Here is a 15,898-nt window from a genome sequence, read left to right on the forward strand (position 1 = left end):
ACCACTATCTTATTGCAGCCAAGATACGCACCCGCCTCTGTACAGCCAAAAACGCACGTCAACAAACACAAGACGTCGACGTCGAGAAGCTGTAATCACAACAGACTGCCGAGCGATTTTCTAGTCGGCTTGCACTCCTGCGTTGTGAGAGCACTCATCAGCAACTTCGTATAAGGAAGCTGTGGGAAAGCATTTCACGCTCCTTATGTACAGCTGCAAATGAAACCATTGGTTTTCGGAAAAGGCAAAAAAAACAGGTGGTACGATGAGCAGTGCCGTGTCTCAGCGGAGAGAAAACAGATTGCCTACCTCGCAACGTTACGATTGACCACAACACGTGCCAACACGTGCGGGATGGAACAGATAACGAGTGTTGAAGAGGAAAGCGAGACGCATTTGCAGACAGAAAAAGAGAGAAGCCGAATTGCATGAGTATGAAGACTTTGACAAGCTGGCCGACAGGGGCGGCGAAGAGCTGATAAGGAACATGCATCAGCTTTTTTGTAAAATATGGTCGGACGAAGCATGCCCAACGATTGGGGGACCCTACAATCTGCGCCAACTAGCGTGGGATAAGTCTCCTCAACATCGCATATAAAGTGCTATCGAACGTATTCTGTGAAAGATTAAAGCTCACCATCAAAAAATTGATTGGACCTTATGAGTGTGGCTTTAGACTTGCGCTAAGTCTTGGAAAAGACCCCTGAGAAGAGAACCGACATACACCACTTTTTCGTCGATTTCAAAGCTGCTTTGGACAAAGGTAATTTTTTCCAATTTTATTATGGATGAATAAAAACAGATCACATCCGATTTGTTTGCATATATAATATATTAAGAGGTATTATTGAACTACAAAATAAATATTATTTTATGTCAAAAAAAATGGCGGAAATATCAACGATCCCGTTGATTGAAATTTTTTTCGGCCGTCAACTTCCTGGCTAGGCTTCTTATCCGAAACGAAAAAAGTAAATTTTTCGGGACTATATTTTTGAATAGTTTTTTAATTGATTAGAGCGAAATTTTTTTTTTATTTTTTGAAAATTCTAAAAGTAGGGAGATACCTTACCCTTAATCGAACAGGTACAATTTTTTATAAGAGTGTACAGCTGCTGACGTATGCAAATGATATTGATATCATTGGCCTCAATACCCGCTCCGTTAGCTCTGCTTTCTCCAGATTGGATAAGGAAGCAAAGCAAATTGGTCTGGTAGTGAACGAAGGCACTTCACTGTTGACAGTCTTCACTTCGAAGTTTTATATACTTATAATTTCGTTTATCTTGGAACCAACGTTAACAGCAACAACAATGGCAGCATCGACATACAACGCAGAACAACTCTTGCCAACAGGTACTACTTCGAACCGAGTAGGCAATTGAGAAGTAATGTCCTCTCTCGACGAACAACGACCGAACTCTATAAGTCACTTATTATTCCCGTATGCTGTATGAAATATATGTACATATGTGTGAGATTGACATTGTTCAGCGAATCAAGAGACAGCGGCAACGCTCCAGAAAACACTCCAGAACTGTAAGTTTTCTATGGAATACCCGCCGGGGGAAGCAGAGGAAGAAAAAGAACTCCAATCCGTTGGAAAGACCAGGTGGAGAAGGACCTGGCTTTGCTTGGAATTTTCGATTGGCGCCACCTCGGCTATAATCGCGTAAGCAGCGTCTACGCCCGTAAAGAAGAAGAAGAAGTGTTACAGAGATGACAAGAGAGCTCGACATCTCTCACGAGTCCGTTCGAACGATTTTGGTGGATATTTTGGGTATGAAACACGTTCTTCCCTGACTCGACAACTCGATAATGTTAAAATTGTTTTCAAAAAGAGTACCGTAAACAAGACTTTCTGTACATGCTTGATCGTGCGAATTCCGGATTTAATGGATTTTTCACGATGATAATGCACCATAGCATTGAGCCATGATTGTTACCGATTTTAAAGCCAAAAACACAATGATTACCATCGATCAACCACCGTCACCTCCGTATGACTTTTTCTTGTACCTCAAATTGAAATTGCCACTCCGTGGAACCTGTTTTCAGTCGACAGAAGAGATAAAACAAAATTCACTGAAGGAGCTAAAGGCCTTCCCAAAAAGTAATTACGAAAAGTTTTTCGACGACTGGAAAAATCGTTGGTATAAATGTATTACATCTGGTGGGTATATTGATGAATAATTATTTTTTTTATTTACATTTTCTGGTTACTTTTTTGTCACAATACTTGTATGTTTATTGAAATAAATTTTGAACGTAATGTACATACATATGTGATTATACTATACATATTGTATATAGATATAAGAACGCTTACTTTTGTATTTTAATGAGAGGGTCTTAACTCACCTGTTCTAAAATTGACTACAATATCTATTAAAAAAATTGTATCACTTAGGCAGTTGAAGGCAATCCATCTTGTGCTCAGATCATCGTTAAAGAATGATATTGCGACTGGCAGGATTATAAGATTTGCTACTAATAATAAAAGCATACAAAGGTCCCAATAAAATCTGAAATACAATATGGAGATATTAATAATGAATGATTTAAAGACATTTCTGTGTGAATACAAACCTGAATGAACTACAAGGATGAATTACCCAGTGTCCGGAAGTTTTTTGGCGAATTCTTTCTTTGACTAGCGCTTTCCGGCTGCCGAATAATTTCATAGCCAACCGATTGTCTGTCGGTTGAAACCATGATTGCAATTGACTTTTTAGGAAATTCGCAGAAACTTTTTCGGAAACGACGGGGATGGTAGGCATTGGCTCCTCTTTCGGAGTCCCGTATAACGACACGTCATCAAAGTGAACCTATTCATAATATGCAAATGCAATAACAATTATTAATTGATTCATGAAGAAATAGAGATTTACTTAATTATAACTTAAAATTATGTAGAATTTCGACAAAATAAAAGCAAATTTGTGATGTATGAGATTTTTAAAGACTTTTTAGATACGGCAATTGATTGTGGATGTGAAATGGATGGACCCTGCAAAATTAACGTAAAATAAACCTTTGTTCTTGCCATTTCGTTTCCTTGGTCGCATATTAATAAAGCCTCATCATCGAATGCAGTTACTAGAGAATCGGTGCAGGTATTTTCGAAAGATATACGTAAGTCGTTCTCATTCAAAACGGAGCAATATGAACAGCGTACAGATTCTTCACTGTCTCCATGAATTAATCTGAAATAAGCACATTGAGCCAATGAAATACAACAAATATAGAATTGAGAATGTGTTATGTGGTGTAATTATGCCAATTAAGACAATTTGTAGACCTTGCAGACGTGTGATGTACTTTTATGACTATTGTGCGACTTATGTGCAATATTCTGTTTATAATACTTTCAGATATGAACGTACAAAGAAATGTTTGTAGTGTGTAAAATATAATTTGTAGATATCTATTATATAGGGTGATTTTTTAAGAGCTTGATAACTTTTTTTTAAAAAAAAACGCATAAAATTTGCAAAATCTCATCGGTTCTTTATTTGAAACGTTAGATTGGTTCATGACCTTTACTTTTTGAAGATAATTTCATTTAAATGTTGACCGCGGCTGCGTCTTAGGTGGTCCATTCGGAAAGTCCAATTTTGGGCAACTTTTTCGAGCATTTCGGCCGGAATAGCCCGAATTTCTTCGGAAATGTTGTCTTCCAAAGCTGGAATAGTTGCTGGCTTATTTCTGTAGACTTCAGACTTGACGTAGCCCCACAAAAAATAGTCTAAAGGCGTTAAATCGCATGATCTTGGTGGCCAACTTACGGGTCCATTTCTTGAGATGAATTGTTGTCCGAAGTTTTCCCTCAAAATGGCCATAGAATCGCGAGCTGTGTGGCATGTAGCGCCATCTTGTTGAAACCACATGTCAACCAAGTTCAGTTCTTCCATTTTTGGCAACAAAAAGTTTGTTAGCATCGAACGATAGCGATCGCCATTCACCGTAACGTTGCGTCCAACAGCATCTTTGAAAAAATACGGTCCAATGATTCCACCAGCGTACAAACCACACCAAACAGTGCATTTTTCGGGATGCATGGGCAGTTCTTGAACGGCTTCTGGTTGCTCTTCACCCCAAATGCGGCAATTTTGCTTATTTACGTAGCCATTCAACCAGAAATGAGCCTCATCGCTGAACAAAATTTGTCGATAAAAAATTTTCGAACCGAACACTGATTTTGGTAATAAAATTCAATGATTTGCAAGCGTTGCTCGTTAGTAAGTCTATTCATGATGAAATGTCAAAGCATACTGAGCATCTTTCTCTTTGACACCATGTCTGAAATCCCACGTGATCTGTCAAATACTAATGCATGAAAATCCTAACCTCAAAAAAATCACCCTTTATATATTGGATTGCACATAATAATACACATGCGAAAAAAACTTCAATACATAAGAATTTTATTCAAACTATTCGCCCAAAAATATTGCCTCTAAGGGTTTGTTAAGCTCGTTGAAGAAGAAGGAACAAAAAGTATGGTTTTGAAATATCCTTTTATAAGTTCTGTTAAATAGAACAAATTAACACCATTTATACTCTCTTGAAATGAACAAAATCGCGGCAATAGGTACTTTCAGGTGTTGACAACACTTTATGTTATAAAAGAATTCGATATTCGTTATTCCACGAAATAATGAATAGGTAACAGTCATATGAGGTATCTGATAACCATGTACGGCATTTAATCACTTAATTTCATATCTGGTTTATTTATATAAAAATCAATTGAACTTACGGTTGAATCCACCTACATCACCCTACCGGTTGTTTGTATCTCTTAAAACCAATAGAGATAGATATAGAGTTATATATATGTATAAATGATCAGGATGACTGTCTCTTCGTGCGTTCAGGTTGGTATAGTAAATTGGCGGAATTGGAACCTTGTCACACTCACAATACGCAATTAATCGAAAAAATATAAAGTGCCATATCAGATCCACAATAAGATTAAAGACTTTTATTTGGTACGACAAATTTCATTAGGGGAGGTGGCTTAAACATTTTTGAAACAAAAGGCGTGGTCCTGTTCTCTAATTGGTTTAGTGTACATATCTCCTAAGCTACTATAGCCAATTCAACAAACAAAGCAATGCTCAGAAAAAAATGTTGTTATCCTCTCCTTTTGAAGTTATAGTCGGATATTAAAAACTATTAAAAGTGCGATAAGTCAATTAATAAAGAAAGCAGAGACATGAAGCCGGTGTCAAAATCGGATAATGGGCGTAGCACCGTCCACCCTTATGCGAAATCGCTTATCTTCAGATAAACTCGACCAATTTTAACCAAATTTGGTATACAGGATTATTTTTACCCATGTTACAGTGCAAAAATGGTCTCAATCGGATAAGAACCACGTATACCTCCAATATATCACAATTTTTAATTCCAGCAGATTCATTTACTTTCTAGTATAAAAAAGAACCGACAACGTTTTGCACGAATACTGGCTCTTGACTAAAAATTGTCCAAATTGAACTATAACTTTTTAAGAACCTAGATACCGGAATTGGATTATAATATTTCACGATTTCATCGAATAATGTATGTTTAAAAGCAACATATTTTTATTTCAATATAAAGTTTTGCTGCGAATATGAAATGTTCGGTTACACCCGAACTTAGCCCTTCCTTACTTGTTTTAATATTTTTTGAAATGTTCGGCTAGACTTAACTTAGAACTTAATCTTTCCTTCTTGTTTTAATATAAAGTTATACCATCATCTGTAGCTATTATGAAATGTAACCGAACTATCTTACTTGTTTATTTCTCGTTTAGGACCAAAAAAACCTTTGTTGTACGCGAAAAGATTTGGCATTTTTTATAGTATAAATGGTATAAAAAGATCTTTCTCTAGATTTTAAACAGTCAGTTAAAAGGCAGCAGAATACTATAGTACCCGCTGCTTTGAATAATAATTTATGTAAAAAATTGCGAAGATACCTTCAAACGTCAAATTAAACAAGTTTTCCATAAAAAAAGAGCAACTTCTTGGGTGGACACGGAGTGTACGAAATTTTAGACTGATATGACCAAGTTGTTCAGGAGTGCTCTCAGAGAGCAGGTGTGCAAGTCGAGTAGAAAATCGTTGGGCAGTCTGTTGTGATTGCAGCCTCTCGACGTCGAACCTTCATTGTGTTTGTTGACGTACGTTTTTTGCTGCACAGGGGCGGGTGCGAATTTTGGCTGCAACAAGATAGTGGTCCGAGTCGATGTTAGGACCTCAGAGTGCACGCACGTCTACACATGATCGATCTGGTTGGTGGTTTTTCGATCCGAGGGCAGCCAGGTGGCTTGATGCATTTTCTTATGCTGAAATCTAGTACCACAGATGACCATATTTCGGGCCCCGGCGAAGTCGATCAGCATCAACCCATTTGGGGATGTTTCAACGTGAAAACTGAATTTACCGACCGTTGTGCCAAAGATACCTTCTTTGCCCACACTGGCGTTAAGTACTCATTGAAGGCATCTTTAGACGTTCCTCCACCGGGGTGACTGACAGTACTCGGCGACAGAGTCTTTCTCCCACCACGAATCCCACATCAAATTTGCGCTCCTTTGTATGGCCACTGTAATAAATGTCCCAGTCCTTGTCTCGTCTATCGCATTTCTTGGATAGCGGTGATGTAAGCCTTCACTCTAACGAAGACATCAACTAGCTGGGCAGCGGTACTTTCCCAATTAAGGGACCGGACATTTCAGGTGCATGCCCTCAAATCGTAGTCCTTAATTCGTTTGTTTACGTGGCGGATCCCAAACCCAGCGCACAACCATATGTAAGGGATGTTTCGCCTTCTCACTTTAGCTCGACTTCAAACGGATGTTCTTAGGCTACCCAGAGGATACTTGATCAAAGACCGGAAGTCGTGAGCTGCTTGAGCCATATGTAAAAGAATCGTTTCTGGCCACTCCCAAGTGAATGGGAACTTTCCTCACTTGCGTGCACTTCTACAAATGAGTCCATCCTCCCATAATGTGACATAGAAAATAATTCTTCATACTAAATTTTGTGGAAATCGGTCAGTCAGGACTCGGAATATGGAATTTCACCCATAAAGCTCTCTAATACCATCCTGGAGGTAAAATTTAATGTAAAATGTTATATGGGGAGTGAGCAGAATTTTCAACCGATTTTGTCCATTTTCACACCATAGGTAGGAGTTTTTGTAATATTTGCGTTGATCGATCGAATGAAGGAGTGATCGCCATAACTGAGGCCTATTTTGAAGCAAAGGACAAATCGTACTACAAAATTGGTATCGAATAATTGGAAGGTCGCCATAATCAGTGTATCACGATGAAGGGATCTCTGTTGAATAAAAAACGAATATTGCCAAAAAAAATGTGCTTTCGTCGACTTTTAAATTTACCTGTTATAATAATTTTTGTGATTAAATATACTATTACATTTTGACATTGTATTAATTTCATTACTTGTTTCTTAATGTTTCATGTTTCATAAAATCTTTCCCCTATACTTTTAATTGATATAAAGGTATTTTTAGGAAATGCTGTTTCAAAAAGAAATAATATGAAAATAATTTAATGTTGTGTTCAACAATTTAGCTCTATTATACAAATAAGATGTCGTTATTATGTTATAAGAATGATTTCGGACAAGTCGCCGTCGCAGCTGGCTCGAATAAATTGCAGCCGTGAGGGTCATTTTTCGACCACTTTTTGTAGCAATTGAGGCTGTATGCCAGTAATAACGTGCCGAATACTCTGTCAAGACTTCAATTGATTCAGGTTTATATCCATAGACCAGCAACTTCACATAATTTCACAAAAAGGCGCTCTCAATAAGTTTTCTTCAAAAATTGATTTCTTTGGTTGTATTTCGTACCAAAGATTGGCTTTTTGTAACAGCGTTTCAACAATAGCTTGTGGATTATCATCGCTTCAAATGCGACAATTTTATTTTTTAACGTACCCATCCAACCAGAGCTGCATCGCTGAAGAAAATTTTCTTGTGAAAATCATGATTGGTGGCCATCTGGTTTTAGTAATACATTTGTCCGATTTGCAATGTTGTTTCGGAGTAAGTCTGTTCATTATAAAATGGCAAACCAAACTGAATATAAATATTGTCAAAAAGACCTCCTTCGAAAATAGTGTTGTCTCATTGAAACCCACACGTCTAAAAAAAGAACCGTTATTTTACTTATATCATTTGTAATGATCAAAAGGCTGTGTATACTGTCTACCGAAAACTTTCTCCGTTAAAATGCGCTGTTCAAAACTCACCAAATACTTTTAAACATTAAATGATTGTAAGCTTATAGTTGAATTGAAGATATATTTTTTTATTTAAGAAAGAATATAACGCCTTTCCCTCACGATCCTGTCTGTTTAAGTATTAATTTGAATAAAAAAATTAGATATCTGAAGGAAACGGTATTATTAGAAAATAAAATCATGTTCACAAACGACCCAAAGAAACTCGATTTCAATATTTTTTCTTTCTGACTGGTCTTACGAATAATTTTTTTTTAATTTTAACATGTACATATGTATACATATGTATGTACATGTTCCTTCATTATGATTTATTTGAATACTTTGAAAACTACTTTTGAATTTCTGTAAAAAAATGAATTTATCCATGATATCCTAAACCCAAGTTTCATAATAATTCTTACTCGTTATGAGTTTATTCCAATATATCCATATTTAGTATAACTGTTAAAAATCGTCGAAGTCTCATATACTAAAAGATATTCAAAATACTCTTATACATATGTATGTACATATTGTATGTATGTATACAGATATACTTTTGTGGGCCACTGTTGCATATACACAAATATTTTGGCTCTCTGTCGTTCCCCATCTTATGTAAACATAAGGAGTGTTTAATAGAAAAATATACAGAAACATACATCTATATAATATAATATTTACAGGCAAATACATATGTACATACAATAATTATCTATATCTTATACATACATTAATACAATATATGGATACGTGTGTGAATGTGAACTTGAAAGTTTAATTGTATGTACATATGTATGTATGTATGTATGTAAGTACCCAGAGATAGATTTTAAATAGACATAAACCGAAGAAATCTGAAAACTTTAATTGTTAATACATATTATATGTATATCTATACATAAGTATATATATATATCTTGTATGCATATGAACTCATACATATATTGTGTTTACATACACACATATACATACATACATATGTATATATGTATGCCAGTTTGGAAAAAAAGAAGAAATGTGCACACATGCAAATGAGGAATTTGTCTATGTGCACTCTATTTTCCTTCCTCATATTAAACATATGTATGCACATGTATTCTTATAGTCAGTTGTATAACATGTGTGTATGTACATACTTTTTCAAATAAGTATAGAATCAACAAGTTATCAAATAATTTAATAAGATCTCTTTAATGTGTGTCCAAAAAATATTTGCTTGGCTTCGTAAATATGTTCCGAGTACTGCAGTGCAAATTTGTCCAGATCTGTGTATGATCTAATATTTTCTTTTAATACTTTGCTTTACATATGTACATATGTACATGTATCTAAGCCGAAGCACTGCACTTGCATTAATGGAAGCCCGTACAGTTAGGCACACACACCCATACATACTATATGTATTAAGGTAAGGAAAATAATATGTGAGTAACTTATCAGTGATCTGAAATGTTTTTAAACATTTCAAATTTGTTTGAATAATTCATAAAGCAATCATCTGACATTAAAAACACAACAGGGAAATTTTTAAATGTAAATGAATTTATAAATAATTATCACTTCATAGAATTCGAACATGTTTACAATATATTTGTAGATAATACTGAAATGCATCACAGTTCATTTTAATTAGGGCTTTCGGTATTAATTTAAAATTATAAACAATTGTTTATTATGATTGTGCTGCCTGAGCAGTCCTCGTATTTTCGTGGCTCTGCTATGTATGTACATGCTACATGCATGCATATGTATGGTATGTACGAGAGTATTAATTTGAATAGCTTATCATTTGCTTGATCACTTAAAGACGCGCTGAGATAGTAAATTTCTAAATATATAAGTATGTATGTGCATATGTCAGAAAGTTTATTTTGTTAATTATTGCCAATAAGTATTTTTAATTACACCAATTTAACTAATTAATATATTGCGACAACGATTAATCAGATCATTTGTGAAATGCCTGAACACTTGCATTCTGCAAAATGCATTGATATTTTATTTATTTATTTTTTTGATTGCATCAGTTTCGCAACAAAAATGCCAGTGCGGGCGGTAAATATCCAGAATTTAAGGAACTTGCTTAAATTTTCTCTTAATAGTTTTTCTAGGGCACATTTAGCCCAATAAAGAAGATGAGAGAAGACCCTCATCATAGCATAGAAATCTGTATTTGTGACAGCCCAGGAAAGGAAATTGTACGCAAAGCTTTGAGTATTTCCAACAACTGTGGTTGTGTCGATTGTTTACTAGATTATTTCATTTTATTTTTCACTTTTTGGAGTTTTTGGCATTTTTTGAACGTTTTCTTGTTAAAATCCATAATCTAAGTAATAAACGTGTCGAATGCATACACATCGACTAATTTCTTTAAATTTGTTTGTATTTTTTTTAAATATTTATATGTATGGAAATTGCGAAAATGAGCTTTAGGCACGCCTAGAAAGCGTAAAACTGTACTTGGGAATATTTGCATGTCATTATTTATATTTAAAACACCCGTAAAAACAACTCGGTAATACGTTAACACCTTCATATGTATGAATGTGTATATTTTTATTTGCCACTTTGAAAAATTGTTTGGTAACTAAAGTCGCACTGTATTTTTAAGTTAACTTATAGTTGACTAATTGAATTTATTTTATATAGGAAGATACTTTGGTGTTTGGCTTTTTTACATACCGACCGGAGATCAGAATTTTTAAGGGCACCTCTTCCATATTACGTTTAATTAAATACTGGTACGAACCAGTTATACAATAAGTTTTAGCGGTCTTCGAAATCAGACTTTATCAGAATCGTAAGCCACTTTGTCACATAATTCAATATGTAGAAATATACTTACTACGATTATGTGTTTGTACGTTTATTGAAAATATAATGTAGGTATGTTTGTTTGTGTGGCCTCTTTCAAAAGCACTGTCCACGCTTAATTTTTCTATTTGAATGCACACGATCAAGTGGAATTATGTATTTTGGACACACTGTGAACACACCATGAGCACATATTCAAAATACAATAAACACAAACGCACAATTACTATACACGTGTATGTAACTATGCGCCTGTGTTGTCGCTGAATTCAAATTTAAGTTAATAATGTTCTGTTAGATGAAAGATTGCGCTCATGCCGATTCTACTTTTTTGATTTTTGATAATAATTTAACACAATTTTCAGTTTCAATAAAAAGTAACTGTAATTGACTTACTAGTAAATGTTATTCTTTAGTAGTTTGGAAAAGTTCGCATTTGCACAGGTGCCTTTTAGAGGTTTTCATTTTACACACAGGAATGTGAACGAGTATTTCCTGAACTTGAACGCGATTCAAGATTCGCAGTGCGAGTTTCGGTTTTCGCAACGAGCGATTTGCGGAACAAGTTGTTGTACATAGACTCAGCGCGACACGTCTATGACGAGCATAGCATGGTGATTACTGCTTAGGTCTTTCAACCGGCAACGAACCGGCGTTCCCTCTCACTTCCCAAGCTTGCTTAACCATTGCTTCTGTCTGCCTTTCGTTTATACGGTATTTTGTGGTGTTTTCCCCTCCTCACAGTACTTGTTATCAACAAGACCCACGCAAAACAACAGAAAAAAAACTTTCTCAAATTTCAAGTCGAAATATATCAGCAATTAACTTACTCAACTCGGTCTTAAAAGCGAGCGACAGAATTAAACAGAATAAGAGAACCTGTTTGAGCGTAGTTGCCTCACGTCATTTATTCCTGGGTATATATGTTTATGCATATTATATATACACATGAATACATGTTTATTTATGGTAAATACCCTGCCGGAATAAGCCCCTACGAATTTACGATAGAATCTTTAATCACCAATTTATATACAGTATAAACTCGATAGTTGGTATTAACGGTTGGAGATGTACATTTGTTCTTACAAGACTTGATGTTATGGCAATGAAATGAAAATAACGCTTATCAAAATTCATATAATTGTCACCGGCTCTTTTGCTTTGTTTTTAATAAAAATCTTGATCTTGTTCTAGAACCCTACCTTTAAGATGTGTCGGAATGTCTAATTAATTTAATTTTACCATCTGATTCTCTGATGATGATTAGTATAGTATTTAGCACCTGATTAGATAACCAGTAAATTAACAGGCTTTCCTATATCTTTTTTAGGCTTATTCAGCAAAAGGTGCATTTCGTTGACTTATGGACAATATTAAAATATTTTCCTTCATATATTCAACATTTACATTCGGAACTTAGAGTGTGCTTCGAAATTAATTCACATCAATTTTTTCATTGTAGAATTTACCAAACAGATCTCAGTTGTTACCCTCCGGTCCTAAAAATAATTATTCCGAAATCGTTAACCTTTGTGTAAAATAAGTATTCGTAATAATTCAGTACATAATTGGGAAACATACAAGTAATATAATAAGTGTATTTCATAATTGATACTTTTACTGATAAATTTTTTACTCTGTATTTCTGTCGACTCTTGGGGCATTAAAACTCTTTTCCAATCTTGTTTTTATAGAATTGTTTGTTTTCTGATGTAATGTACCTTATGCATTCATGGTATATTAATGTTGAAGCTGGCAGTCAAAGTTTCTTGTTTTCAGTTGCCAGTTAAATCGAGCCGCAAAGGGGATTCCGATATAATTTTATACATATTATTAATTCGAGGAAGTTTTGTGAGTTCTGTGCGAATCCATTTTGTCAGTGAAGAACTTATCTAGCATATTGTCTAATGAAACACAAACGAAACCACTGTATATGTATACATATGTATATCTAGTTCTTGGAAGAGATAACTTTTTGGTTTTTATAAATATCGTATATCAACTATATAGTGAAAGGGAATAGTTATGTAAAAATGTATTTTTCATATCATGAAGACATCTAAATATTCACAAAATTAGTGAATTACCGTTTATAGTTATTAGTAACAGTAAAACTAATAAATATCCCAGACGAATCAGCAAACTCGTTTTGTGATTATAATTGCATGCAAAAAATTGTATGTACGTATTTTTATGCTAATCCATTTATTCACGGCCACCGGCACCGGCTTCAACTTGTTACCGCTAATTTTACACGTCACCTTCATTTGCAATGTAACTTGTCGCTTGCGAATACAATTGTACTAGAACTTCGGAGCTCTGATGAAGGGGGGGAGGGGGTTTCTCGAAATTGTTAATAACAAAACTAATGACCATAAATTAGATAAATAGTATTTACTCTTTTCTTTTTACTAATTGTTTAATATTAGCTTCTCTTAGAGATGTTTCGAACTTGCAATGTCATCACTGGTTCCCTTTAATGATTAACAATATCTTCCCAACCATATCCAATTATTCAACATCTAACTCTACAGTTATAAAAAATCGAATCGATTCCTGGTATTATTATAATTTCACATACATACAATATGAATCGCAAACATATGCACTTATTTGCATATTTTTGCCCGTTTGAAAATTTATACCCCAAAAACCGACTCAATAAGCTGGTAAAGAATCGGTTCAAATTCTGATACCTGTGCATGTATGTAAGAATGTATATTCTGAATTAAACCCATTATAGGATTCTAAAATAGTTCAAACCCATCCTTAGATTTTCTTATATATCCGATAAAAGAACTAAATGTATCTAATATCTTAATGAATGTTAAGAGAACTACATTGACTATAAGTGGTTGACAATGATTCGAACTTTTGTTTCATGCATCCGTGCCTTCTGCAAGGCAATGTCCGGCATTTATTAGATATATTTCAATTAATGTGGGTAAGCTAACCACTTTTAACCTTTAAAGATATTGAACCAAATGGTCATATCTTTTCCTTTCCTCCATGTACATATACATGGAAATAAGTGTTTGGAATTCTTTGCTGTTTGAGTTATTTTATGGCCTTCCCCAACTGATTTAATTATTTCTTAAGAAAAGGAAAGTGAGTAGTTATTTGTACTGCTAAGATAGACATGTGCATCGTTCATTGTAATAGTGAACTAGTATCGACATCTATGATGCTGTAGTTGTACCAGTAAAGTTGCTTCACTTTTATATTGAAAGATATGATAAATTCAGAGCCCACTACGGAAAAGAAATCAAATTTTTATATTATGGAGTTACACCACTTTTACAATGATCGATACATAATAAACGTGTATTGGAGTGGGAAAGGAAAATATTTTTTTGCATCGTAGTCTGAAGAATTTGTTGATAAACACTTCTATGAAGGACTCTCCAAATATTAGTATTTTTCTTATTATCAGATAGAAAAACATGTGCCTCGCTTCAAACAACTTGAAAAAAATATTTTGTTTTGACGAATTGAATGCTCTTCAAAAGAGGTCTACATCAATTTTTTTGTAAACCTAACCGTTTAAAATATATTAACGGTTTCAATTTCATTACTTTAAAAAAAGTTTTGCTTTGCTCTTGTAAGCATTTAAATTAATCGAAAAATTAAATACACCAGCAGAAAGTTTCCTACAAAAGAAGAAGTTGTCCGATTTACAATATTCATAATAAAATGAAATTCAGAAGAAGTATCTTCTTCTTAATTGGCGTAGACACCGCTTACGCGATTATAGCCGAAGTTTTCATTGGGTGTTTTTTTTTTACGTGGCGGGTCCCAAACCTAGCGCACAACCCTATGTAGGAGATGTTTCGCCTTCTCACTTTAGCTCGCCTTAAAACGGATGTTCTTAGGCTACCCAGAGGATACTTGGCCAAAGACCGGAAGTCGTGAGCTGCTTGAGCCATATGTAAAAGAATCGTTTCTGGCCACTCCCAAGTGAATGGCGATCAGAGAACTTTCCTCACTAGCGTGAATAGGGATGGAAAAGTCGACTCTGACTTTACTCGAAAATCGATCTTTTATTAGAAATAATTGACTTTTTAGGATCGATTCAAGCCTGTCTTGAATCGATTAAAATCGACTTTTACTCGATGACTTTGACAGTTAACGAATTAAGATAATCACTATAAGATTACTTTTAAAAGCACAATATAAAGTACCAATCGAAGTGTTTCCTTATAAATAGCCTCTTTCTGATTGGTCTATAACAATATAATGTTTATATTGCCGCCGGTAATTGATGTAATTAACTTTTTAATATACGGTACATAGTATTTGTTTAATCCAAACAAATACTCCTCTGCATTACTCCCACAAGTTACAAAAAGTAATAGAGGCGTAATGTAGAGGAGTATCAACAGCCAACTTCACGCAACAGGCGAAAAAGGAGAAACGAAGAAAACGAACGATGACAATGATGATTTATGGTCTTATTTTGATAACACTGTGAGTTGTAGTTCCAATCTTGCAGATTCTGATGAGGCTGGAGGATTACCAATACAATTACGACAATATTTGACACGCCCGGCTGTCAATCGGAAACAAAATCCTAATCCGTTCACTGTGTGGGAAAGTATGAAATATGAATATCCGTATCTATGGAATGTAGCTAAAAAGTACTTGCCAATAGTTGCAACGTCTGTACCCTGTGAGCGATTATTTTCACATGCAGGACTTATCGCAAATCAGTTGAGGAGTCGCTTATCACCTCAGCACATTAATGAGCTAATATTTTTAAGATAAATCGGCGAAGAAATGTGGTTTTCGTAGTTATTTATTTTTAAATTTTTTGTTTTTTAATTAAAA

At 34.7% G+C, this 15,898-nt stretch overlaps 1 protein-coding gene across 4 annotated transcripts in view; it reads right to left on the reverse strand.

Annotated features, from left to right (window-relative positions):
• LOC105225382 (uncharacterized) overlaps positions 1-15,898 on the reverse strand; it is a 57,615-nt gene that overhangs the window by 14,651 nt on the left and 27,066 nt on the right. For 2 of the 4 annotated variants that reach the window (XM_049453797.1, XM_049453799.1), the window contains exons 3-5: positions 3,035-3,206; positions 2,590-2,828; positions 2,362-2,525 (exon numbers count right to left, since the gene is read on the reverse strand). In XM_049453797.1, coding sequence (XP_049309754.1) covers positions 2,362-2,525; positions 2,590-2,828; positions 3,035-3,206 — 575 coding nt within the window. The remainder of the gene's footprint in view (positions 1-2,361; positions 2,526-2,589; positions 2,829-3,034; positions 3,207-15,898) is intronic. The other 2 variants (XM_049453798.1, XM_049453800.1) reach the window with 1 other exon arrangement.

The sequence above is a fragment of the Bactrocera dorsalis genome, chromosome 3 (genome assembly GCF_023373825.1).
Source record: "Bactrocera dorsalis isolate Fly_Bdor chromosome 3, ASM2337382v1, whole genome shotgun sequence".
Lineage (NCBI taxonomy): Eukaryota > Metazoa > Arthropoda > Insecta > Diptera > Tephritidae > Bactrocera > Bactrocera dorsalis.